At 39.3% G+C, this 12455-nt stretch overlaps 1 protein-coding gene across 1 annotated transcript in view; it reads right to left on the bottom strand.

The window, feature by feature from the left end:
- Positions 1–12455, bottom strand: part of LOC127788616 (uncharacterized) — a 91711-nt gene that overhangs the window by 30014 nt on the left and 49242 nt on the right. The window contains exons 8-11 of the mRNA XM_052317105.1: positions 9546–9681; positions 9402–9471; positions 9182–9309; positions 9012–9068 (exon numbers count right to left, since the gene is read on the bottom strand). Of these exons, the coding sequence (XP_052173065.1) occupies positions 9012–9068; positions 9182–9309; positions 9402–9471; positions 9546–9681 (391 nt within the window). The remainder of the gene's footprint in view (positions 1–9011; positions 9069–9181; positions 9310–9401; positions 9472–9545; positions 9682–12455) is intronic.

Here is a 12455-nt window from a genome sequence, read left to right as displayed (position 1 = left end):
TAATTTATAAGGCACAAGAAAAAAACAAAACATAAAAAGAAACCCTTACCAATTGCTAACTTAAACAAGACCATATAATAAACAAAAAGAGACACCAATCAGATTGATTCAACAACATCATATCCAGTCTTTATTCCACTATGTGGGGTCAGCTACATGAATTCTAGATTTCCATGTATTTCTATCTTTTGTCATATCTTCAATTAGGTCCATACACTTCATATCAAACTTTAATGTCTCTTCCAAAATCTTCTTGAATCTGTCTCTACCTCTTCTTTTTTTTTTTTTTTTTTTTTACTGATTGTTCCATTTCATCAATTCTCTTCATAGGAGCGTCTCTTAGTCTCCTTCTCACATGACCAAACCATCTTAGTTTAGTCTCTCTCATCTTCTCCTCGATTGGTACTACTCCTACCTTATTACGAATAACCTCATTTCTAATTTTATCTTTTCTTATATGACTGCACATCCATCTTAACATTCTCATCTCTGCTACGCTCGCCTTTTGCTCATACTGGTATTTGACTGCCCAACATTCTGATCCATACAACAAGACTGGTCTTATGGCTGCTATAGAATTTTCCTTTCAGTTTTAATGTGATTTTACCATCACATAACACCCCCGATGCATTTCTCCATTTTAGCCAACCTGACTTAATTCTATGTGTGACATCCTCATAAATTTCTCCATCTTTTTGAATCACTGCTCCCAAATATCAAAAATGGTATTTTCTTTGTAAGATTTGGTCTTCCAATTTTATTATAACATCCTCCACTTTTGTATTCTTACTAAATTTACATTCCATATATTCTATTTTCTTTCTACTTAATTTAAATCCCTTATATTCTAAATTGTTTCTCCACAGCTCAAGCTTAGTGTTCACTCCTTCTTTTGTTTCATCCACCAACACTATGTCATTTGCAAATAGCATACACCATGGCACCTATGTCTGAATATCTTTAGTGAGTTCATCCATTACTAAAGAAAATAAGTATGAACTTAGTGCAGAACCTTGATGCAATCCCATTGTAATTTTAAACGGTTCAATATCCCCTCTTTCTGACCCTTGTCTTTGCACCGTGATACATGTCCTTGAGGGCTTGTATATAGGCTATTCCGACTCCTTTCTTCTCTAAAACCCTCCATAATACTTCTCTAGAGACCCTATCATAGGCCTTTTCTAGATCTATAAACACCATATACAGGTCCTTCTGATGATCTCGATATCTTTCCATTAGGCGCCTCAGTAGGTATATAGCTTCCATTGTTAACCTACCAGGCATGAAACCAAACTGATTTTCCGAGACCTATGTTTCTTTTCTGAGCCTCTACTCTATTACTCTCTCCCAGAGTTTCATGGTATGACTTATTAATTTAATTCCTCTGTAATTTTCACAGTTTTGAGCATCTCATTTGTTCTTGTATATAGGAACCAAAGTAGTCTTCCTCTACTCATCTGGCATCTTTTTTTATTTAAGTATCATGTTAAATAATTTCATTAACCAAGAGATGCCCTCTTCTCCCATGCATTTCCATGCTTCTATTGGTATATTATCCGATCCCACCGCCTTATGATTTTTCATCTTTTTAATGCTTGTTTTATTTAATTTGAACTTATGCGTCGATAAAATGTATAGCTCATGTTCCCTTCGAAGTTACTAACTGTCACGAAATGACCTATCATGCTAGCATTTATTTCCGTTGCATTTTAAATTTCGGCATTATTCATTTCGGTAGTAGCTAGTAAGTTAAACACTGCCATTTTGATATTTAGGCATTAGCTTAATTAAGGTGGTGATCGGCTAGGTAGGAAGACGACAAAAAGGAATATAGTTTGTTAGAAATTGTACCAGGTGCAGGCCCACCTCTGACAGGGGAATATCCCTCCAAACGGCCTATATTTATGCACCCCTCCATCGTGAGGAAGGATGAATGAGAATTATCAGAATCTGTTTCCTTCCTATTTCTCTCTCACTCTCTAACCTCTCTTCTCTCTACTCTCTACTCTAAACCCTTCTCAAATTCTTATCGGAGAAGGATTAATTCCTACCACAAGAGCAAGGTAGCGACAACTTGGTATTAGAGCAGAGATTCTCAGCCAAAGGCTCAGTGACTAAGAAACAATGGCAGAAGGGACTCGTATGAAGGACATTGAGACCATAGTTGTTAAATCAAGATTTGAATCGAGAATCGAAATCCTTATTTTATGAATCGTGAATCGAAAATCGAATCGAATCGTAAGATTCAGTACACATTCTCAATTTCAACTATAAATAATATATATCCATAGAAAATAAATAATGTGCCCCACCATGATCAATTTTTTTAAATATAAATAGATAAATAAACTTCTAAATATATTTGTTAAGTTTAAAATTATACCAAAAGACAAAAGTATATTTATGTTGCCTTTAAATTCAAATTGCACCAAACCAAACCACTTTCGAAATAACAAGCTAGAAAAAAAAAAAAAACTACAACTATAAGGTTACTAATAAACTCCATTGTTCATAATCTTCACTAGTTATCAATCATCTTCATCTTCAAGTTCAAGAGCATCATCATCTTCATCATTTTCACCATCTTCTTTGTTTTCAAAGATAGCCAAATCGAATGAATATTTGATTAAAGTGCACATGCAGACAAAGTCACACGAATTGGATGAATCGGACGAACCATACTATTCATGCGATTCACGATTGATTCGTCCGATTCATAGTTGATTCTAAGGGATTTTCGATTCATTCTATAAATTCGACTCGATTTCTATATGAATCGAGTCGAATCGTGAATCGTACGATTATAAGAGATTTTAGATTCACCCTATAGATTCGACTCGATTTCTATATGAATCGAATCGAATCGTACGATTCGAATCGTGAATCGTAAGATTCTAACAGTGATTGAGACGCGACTTCAACAGCTGGGATCGGCAGTGACAGAATTCCAGAACATAATGGATAGGGCAGAGCTGGAGGCTAACCAAAACCACGAAGCATTGATCGCTATGGACCGAAAGGTGGAGGACTCCATGGAGGGACTCGAAAGGAAGCTGGAAGGATTGATCGCGCAAGTGCGAGAAGAACTGGGAGCTCAAATTCAACAGTTCATGGTGATGTTTGCCCAGCAAAACCAGATCAGGTTAGCTCCAGATTTTCCACGTAGAGAGGAGAATGAACCCCTTCTACAAAGGGTTATGGTTAACCGAGAAGAAGGAGGACAGGAAGAATTAGAAGGGATAGAAGGAAGGAGGGAAGAAGTGCAGAACAACCCCCCTTCAGGATTCCCTATGCCCCGAATGGAAATCCCAGTATTTGAAGGGATTCATCCTCGTTGGTGGTTGAGGAAGTGTGAGAGGCTGTTCGAATGGTACAATGTACCAAGAATGCAGAGGGTAAGCTTAGCCATTGCGTACTTCAATGAGGTGGTAGATGCGTGGTTTCAGGGGTGCTTGAGATTAAGGAGAGAATACACCTGGGAGGAATTCTCTGAGAAGTTGTGTGAATGGTTTGGGGAGAGGAGTATGGCGGACACTGTCGAAGAATTTAATAAGCTAAGGCAAACCAGGAGTGTGGGATCCTATCTCAAAAGGTTTGAAGAGCTTAGATCGTATATGGTCAATCATAACCATCACCTTTCGGAAGCCTATTTTGTATCAAGCTTCATGAGTGGGCTGAGAGAAGAACTCAGACCAATGGTAAAAATGATGAAGCCTCAGACAGTCAAGCAACCTTCTGAGAGTGCTCGCTTGTAAGAGATGATGGTGGAGGCCTTAATCAAAAAGCAAAGGCAGCTGCCGAGGGGAGCGAACACCGGAACGTCTAGCATGGGGGCAAGGGGTCACACCTGTGACGCTACCAAAGGGAACACGGTAGAGAAGCCATTAACAAGAACGAGCTCCATCCCCTATGGGGAACAATTACGAGAACAAAGGAGAATGGCGAGCCTATGCTTCAGGTGTGGAGATAGATACCACCCAGGCTATCAGTGCAAGAGGTAGATCTTGCTGCTAGAAGGAGAGGAAAAGGAAGGGCAGGATGAGGTTAGAGAAGAAGGTGTGGAAGAGGATGGAGAAGAAGACAATGGGGAGATCTCCATACACGCCCTGAAGGGAGTGGCCGATAACAAGATCATCAAGGTAGGAGGCCAAGCTAAGGACTGCAACCTCATGATTTTGATAGATAGCGGGAGCACCCATAGCTTCCTTGATGAAGGCATGGCTAAGAAATTGAAGTGCTTGCTCACAGGAACCCCTCCCTTGAGCGTGACAATAGCCAATGGCCAAAGGGTGTTAAGCAATTTCACCTATAACGAGTTCTGTTGGGAGATGCAAGGGGGGAAGTTTGAATCCGACCTGAGATTGCTTCAGCTAGGAGGATGCCATGTGGTCCTAGGGGTGGACTGGATGAAAGGGATGAGCCCTATCAACTTTGATTTCAATAGGATGGAGGTGTCCTTTGAGAAAGATGGTAAGAAAATGACCCTATCTGGGGGAAACGAGATGGAAACCTGTAAAATGATATCAGGAAAGAGGCTGCAAAGAGTGTTGAGGGGCAAGTGGAGTCAAATAGCTCACCTTTTCTTAGTGATGGCAGCAGAAGGAGATCAAGAAAAGCCAGCACAGCCGAGGGAAATGGGATTGACAGTGAGCACACCCCAAGGGATGTAAGACCAGGTATGCCATTCGAATTCTCCTAATAAACCATTGGTGGATTACAAGGATCTCTTTAGGGAACCCCAAGCCTTACCCCCTACCCGAATGTTCGACCATAACATCAACCTCAAACCAGAAGCAGAGCCGGTCAATATTAGAGCATATTGATACCCTCCCAATCAAAAGAATGAAATTGAGAAAATGGTCAGAACCATGCTTGAACAATCCCTCATTAGACCTAGCCAAAGCCCATTCGCTTCTCCCGTCCTTTTAGTCAAAAAGAAGGATGGAACATGGCGATTTTGTGTCGATTACCGACAACTAAATGCCATGACTATCAAAGACAAATTTCCCATACCTTTGGTAAAAGACCTATTAGATGAACTTAACCATGCCAAATTCTTTTCCAAGCTAGATTTGAGGGCGGGATACCATCAGATTAGGATGAAAGCTGAAGACATACCAAAAACCGCCTTCAAAACCCACCATGGACATTTTGAATTCGTAGTGATGCCCTTCGGGCTCACCAACGCACCGACAACCTTCCAATCCCTCATGAATAGAATTTTTGAGCCCTATCTTCGTAAATTCATATTAGTATTCTTTGATGATATACTTGTTTACAGCCCTACATTCGATCAACACCTAGTCCACCTCAAACTCACCCTTGAGATCCTAAGAAACCACCAGCTTTTTATTAAGGAGTCCAAGTGTGCTTTTGCCCAAAGGCGGGTGGAGTACCTCGGACACATCATAGCAGATGGTAAGGTTAGTATTGATCCGAGAAAGGTAGAGGCAATGGTGTCCTGGCCAAGACCCACTACCTTGAAGGCCTTGAGGGGATTCCTAGGACTAACAAGGTATTATCGCCAGTTTGTGCAAAACTATGGAATTATCAGCAAACCACTGACCAATTTGCTGAAGAAGGGAGGATTCAATTGGGGATCGAAAGTTGAGGAAGCCTTCAAAAATCTCAACGGGGCTATGAGTAGGGTACCCGTGTTGGGGCTCCCCGACTTTGATAAGCCTTTCACTCTAGAAACTGATGCTAGTGGAATCGGGATAAGGGCAGTGCTAGTTCAAGAGGGAAGACCGCTAGCCTTCTTTAGCCAAGTATTGAGTCCAAAACACTTAGGACTCAGCATCTACGAAAAAGAACTCCTGGCTGTACTTATGGCGGTAGACCGTTGGAGGCATTACTTAGAGGGAAGTAGATTCATTATAAAAACGGACCACGAGAGCTTAAAATTCCTATTACAACAGAAACTCAAAACACAGCTGCAGAGGAAAGGGATGACCAAGTTGATGGGGTTAGATTACAAAATTCAATACTGGAAGGGAAAAGAAAACAAGGCGGCCGATGCACTGTCCCGATGTCATGAGGAAGGAGATCTAACGGCTATAACCACCATGGTACCGGAGTGGTACCAAGAAGTTATTGACAGTTATGAAGGAGACAACAAAATTAAGGCAGTGATAGAAAAGCTGACGATGGGAGCTCAGGAGACCGGGGGCTACACGCTGAATCAAGGGCTACTAAGGTTTCATGGAAGGATTGTGATTGGGGAGGATTCAAGGATCAAGGAAAGGATTTTTCAAGCCCTGCACGAGTCTCCATTGGGAGGGCATTCAGGGGAACAGAATACTTATCTCTGGGTTAAGCAAGTGTTCCAGTGGCCGAGAATGAAGACAGAGATTAAAGAGATAGTCCGAAGGTGCGACACATGTAGGAGGTGTAAGTCAGAGACAGTGGCCTACCCTGGGTTACTATAGCCCCTACCCATCCCAGACCAAGCCTGGACTAGTGTCTCGATGGACTTTGTGGAAGGGCTTCCTCAATCAGAAGGGAAAGACAGCATCCTAGTCGTAGTTGACCAACTAACTAAATTTGCCCATTTCATCGGGCTAACCCATCCTTACACGACTCAAGATCTAGCTAGGATCTTCTTGGACAGGGTGATCAAATTGCACGGGGCTCCTAAGACTATCATCTCAGATAGGGACAAGATTTTTACCAGCCTGATGTGGCAGGAGCTAATGAAGTCCCTCGGAACAAAACTAAATTTGTCCACTGCATATCACCCTCAATCCAACAGGCAGACCAAGAGGGTGAACCAGAGCCTTGAAACATACCTGAGGTGTGTCTGTTTGCTGCAACCCAAGGAGTGGCATAAGTGGTTGTCCCTAACGCAGTGGTGGTATAACACCAGCCACCATTCGTCGATTAAGATATCCCCTTTTGAGGCCTTATTCGAGTACAAACCACCTCTTCTGCCAACAGTGGGAGGAGGCTCTAATATGGCCTCAATGGAGGAGTATTTACAACAAAGGAGGGAGATGACACAGCAGTTAAAGCAGGAGCTAGCCTCGGCCCAAAATCACATGAAGCAGAACGCGGACCGAAAGAGAAGCGAGAGGGAGTTCGAAACAGGGGATCAAGTGTATCTCCGATTTAGGTATAGCCACCTAAAGTCAATTTCTCGAGGGAAAGTCACCAAACTTAGCCCCAAGTATTATGGACCGTTCCCTATTGAGGCCAGAATAGGGAAGGTAGCCTATCGATTGAAGCTTCCCCCAAGGTCACAAATTCACCCTGTTTTCCATGTTTCACTCTTAAAAAAGTCGGTGGGAGCTCAACCCACGAGTTCAGTGCTACCAGCCCTTCCCAAGGAGGTCAGTGCAAGAACTGAGCCAGAGGCTGTTATCGATAGGCGGGTGATATATAAACACGGAACGCCACTCATCCAAGTATTGGTAAAATGGCGAGGGCACACTTCGGAAGACAGCACATGGGAATACCTTCTGAAATTCCTCAAGCAATTTCCACAAGCGGCCAGCCTCCTTAGCATTTCTCGAGAACAAGAAATGGCTAACGAAGGGAGAGTTGTCACGAAATGACCTGTCATTCCAGCATTTATTTCCGTTGCATTTTAAATTTCGACATTATTCATTTCGGTAGTAGCTGGTAGGTTAAACACTACCATTTTGATATTTAGGCATTAGCTGAATTAAGGTGCTGATCAGCTAGGTAGGAAGAAGACAAAAAGGAATATAGTTTGTTAGAAGTTGTACCAGGTGCGGGCCCACCTCTGACAGGGGAATATCCCTCCAAACGGCCTATATTTCTACACCCCTCCATCGTGAGGAAGGATGAATGAGAATTATCAAAATTTCTTTCCTTCCTATTTCTCTCTCACTCTCTAACCTCTCTTCTCTCTACTCTTTACTCTAATCTCTAAACCCTTCTCAAATTCTTATCGGAGAAGGATTAATTCCTACCACAAGAGCGAGGTCGCGACACTATGATGTCCCAACCTAACTCTTGTGTCACCACTATCATTGAATAATTTTGTGAAATACTCCTTCCATCTCTCCTTAATCGCTCCCTCAATCACTAATATATTTTGGTTTTCATCACTTATGCATTTCACTTGATTTAGATCCCTTGTTTTTCTTTCTCTTGCTTTAGCTAATTTATATATATCCCTTCTCCATCTTTCGTATCAAGTCGTTTATATAAATTCTCATATACTTTTGACCTTGCTTCACTAACAGCTCTTTTTACTGCCTTTTTTGCTTCTTTATAATTTTTTAAATTTTTTTCATTGTTGCACTGATATACAGCCTTATAACAAGTTTTCTTATTTTTAATTTTCAATTATACCTCTTCATTCCACCACCAAAACTCCTTAAGGTTAGGGGCTCTACCATTTGTCTCTCCAATGACTACCTTTGTCGTGCTTCTATTTCTCTCCACATTCGATTTGTCTATCCTTCTCCATTCCATTCCCTTCTACCCCTTAATTTTTCTTTGAAAATTAGTTGTTTCTCCCCTTTTAATCCCACCACCTAATTCTTGGATTTTGTTTTATGTCATTTTTTCTCTTCTAATTTCTTACTTGGACGTCAAGTACTAAAAGTCTATGTTGAGTAGTCAAACACTCTCTCGGTATCACCTTACAATCCCTACAACATAACCGATCTTTGAAAGCAAGCAACTTCCATACTTTATTGCTTCTTTAATTTTTCCGCAACTTCTTATGGTTTATCTGAGTGTTGAGCCTTGGAAATTTGTAGAGTACAAAATTATAGTCTTACCATTCTATAATAATATGAGCCAATATCTGTAATACTCTACCATCAATGAGCCTTTTTCCTTTATAATACAATTGCATTTAACTAAAATTATTTGTCGTAAACGAAAGGCATACAGGAGCCTCAAAAAAGCAATGTTGCACTAATCATTTAACTAAACTTGGCATAGAATAGGGAGTATAAAATAGATTTCAATCTGTAGCCTATCAATTTAGAGTAGATAATTAATTGAACTAAATAACACTATAAAAAATGGCAAACCTGTATGCATTCATTTAATGCATCCAACATGCTTGCGCATATTTCTGTATCAGGCTCCTACAGTAGGATGGCAAACAAAATGTTAAGTTTCCAAATTAGAAGTACAACATTGTAACAAAAATATCACCAGCACAGAATGAAACAGTTACTCAAAAATAGACAACACACACCTTATGCAAAGCTTCCACCAAAGCTGGAACTATGTAGTCAGATAACTGCTTAACATATGACTCATTGCGACCTTGAGCAAGGCCCTTCTCTACAGCTAATTTTGCTGAACGCAGTAGCTCTGGCATTGCTGAAAAGAAAATTGTTGGCCACAAAATACTCAGTAAGCCAAAAACATTACTAGAAACCAAGGAAAAAAGGAAACAACTGCCAGGTGAATACCAGAAACAGCTGCTCTTCGGACTTCTTCATGGAAATAAAACTTCAGAAGTGGAACTAGTGTTGGTGCAACCTATTGAATGGCATTAGGTTAATGTCATTTATATGAAATAGCATGAGACAGAATCATTATAAAACAAGACCAACCTGATCAATCCATGGATAAAACCCTTCCTTCAACTCATCAGCATAGCAACAAAGCATGTTACAAGCCGTAGCTTTCTCCTCTAGTACACTAGTCTTGATCCCTATCCTTTTATCCCCAAGTGTAATGGTCTCCATACTGCAACAGAAGTAACAGAAACATCTCTTTTCAAAACCACAAGCCTCTAACTACTTACAGCATAAATCCTCAGCAAAGCAAAGATCCACCTTCTCAGAGGAAAGATTAAAAGAAAAGTCCAAAGAATATTCCTATGCTCTAGACCCTAAACATGAAGTACATTTTATTTCCCCTTTCTTTCCCTTATGGTCATAGACATAAATAGCCTCTGATATTTGCAGATCAAATACTGAGCCAGTCCAGAATGGTAGTGATTTAGTTTTACTTTCCCCACCACTGGAGCTTCTAACACAATAACCATGTAAGAGACTAGAGGTCAATCCCTGCAATTACCTAGACAAATATTTGTACCAAAAAAAAAAAAAATCTATACAGGAGTTGTCACTTTTAAAATTTTCTACCAGCTCTCTCTTTTCATAGGCAGCTGCTGCATTTCTTGCTATGAAGGCCAAAATATACTTTCCTAAATATAAATTTTATTCTAGCCCGGAAAAATAAATATGACATGCAATAAATTACATTCCTGTTTAACCAAAGGGATCTTATATCAAGGTTCTGCCACAACACATTCAAATGAATAAAAAGATAAAAGTTCCCAACTTATGAAGGAAAGAAGAGAATAGTAGATTTTGAGTAGGAATGAAAAAGTAAATTTGTAAAATTGTAAGAAACACTTAATGGAACTACATGCAATATGTGATCCCCTATACTTCCCCTTACTTAGGAACAAGAAGCTGAGTAGAACATTTAAAGCCTGACTGCAGAAATCTAAAAAAAGTAATCAAATACCAAGATGAGACAACTTATAAAAGCAATAACAATAATTAAGCTTGACAACCATCCAAGTCTAACACCACTTTCTTACTTCATGCAGAAGTTTTAATAAAATAAAAGTGAGTAACTGATGTGGGCAAGTTAACTGATGCAATCTAGGAAAAACAAAATATCATTCCATTGACTATCTTTATAAATATGGAACATAAAAAATACAACTTCACACTTTCCAGGACACTAAAAATGGTTACTGTCCACTCTCTTTTATTCACAAATGTTCAACTTCATTTACAACACACTTAATTTTGCCTAACAGGTAGCTGAGAGCGTGGGGGAATCAGGATGTGGGAAAACGACATAGAATTGAACCAAAAACCTAATAAGCAACTAATGTGGGCAAGTTAATTGTTGCAATCTAGGCAAAACAAATATATCATTCAATTTACTATCTTTATAACTATGGAACATATAGAAATACAACTTCACACTTTCCAAGACACTAGAAATGGTTACTACGCACTCTTTTATTCACAAATGTTCAACTTTCTTTACAACACGGGGACCAAAAGAGGAAACACAGATTTAGGGGAATCAGGAAGTGGGAAAATGACATAGAATTGAACCAAATAACTAATAAGAATCTAAGTGAAAAAAACTTTTGTAAAAACAAACATATAACCTTTAGGAATCTTGCTGGAAACCAGCATGAATATTTGAATTAATGCTTTCATAAAGCATAGTGGACGCTTTAAACAAAATGAAGGGGAAATTGTAAGAGAGAGAGAGAGAGAGAGAGAGAGAATTTTTTTAGTTTTCCAAAAGACCTTCATACAGTTTCTTTTACCAGTTTTCCCCCAGTTCTTTTACACCTTTTCGCTTTCTTATTAAAACAGCATTCGAAAAAAATTCCAAATTATCCATCGATGCTCAAAATCGCATGCATATCAGCTATGATTTGCCACCTATTTCAACTCAAACAATAGCAGTATTTGGACACTTTTTTCACCTAGTGTCTATTAATAACATTAAATCAGAGGCCAAATCATTATCTTCAAAAAAAAGGTTAACCATGAATCTCTTTTACAGAGAACGGTAACTTGACAGATTAATCTATAATTTATGGAAAGTACAAAAAAGAAACTAGGAGAAGACCATAAACTTCTCAATGCAGGTAACGATGATATCTATCACCAACATAGTTGTCAAAAGCGCAGAAGGAGGTGCTTGGAGCCTAGATGTCAGGTAAATCACGAGCTTCAAGCACATGAGACACACATATAATTAAAAATATGTATAAAATACTTAAGATAGTACTATTTTCAATTTAAAATTGTAGAAAGAAAATACTTGTATATAAAAAGAAACAGGAAAAAAGCCAGAAAAGCAATTAGTTGAATTGAAACTGAAAAAAAAAAGAGAGAGAAATTGAATGTATGTTTTCAATGTAATACTTACATATAAATTAGTTGAAACTGGAAAGAAACAGAAAACATGGAAGAGAAATTGAAACAGAAAACAAAACAGTCTCAAGTGCACTGTAGCACCAGACAGTAAAAAAACCCAAACCAACAGGATATACAAAATAGGTCGCCAGAGAATGTTCACCAGCCTCCGGCGACCCTTAGAAAGAAAGCAGGAGGCCAATCTACAAGTATATGCACTCACACCGACAAGAAACTAATTATACAATGACAGGTTGAGCAAAAGAGTTCTGACATCCAAGAAGAAGAAAAGGAAAGGGAAAAAAAAAAAAAAAAGCAACAGGTTTAAAGTCTTTCTGCCCAAGGCACATGAAGCACATGCTTTGTGACTTTGCCTTTTCAAGGGTGCTGCGACTCATCCATGCAGAGGCACCCTGTGCACCTAGCACCTAGGCACACCTTTGACAACTGTAATCACCAAGCTTGCAAAAAGCTAATTTGAGATAATCCACGTACATGTTTTTTATTTAACGGCACATATTCTGTTATTTAGGCCATGAAGACTTCAGATCTAGTTAT

Source organism: Diospyros lotus, chromosome 1, assembly GCF_014633365.1.
Source record: "Diospyros lotus cultivar Yz01 chromosome 1, ASM1463336v1, whole genome shotgun sequence".
NCBI lineage: Eukaryota > Viridiplantae > Streptophyta > Magnoliopsida > Ericales > Ebenaceae > Diospyros > Diospyros lotus.
The sequence above is the reverse complement of the archived record's forward strand: the minus strand, read 5'-3'. Positions and strand labels throughout refer to the sequence as shown.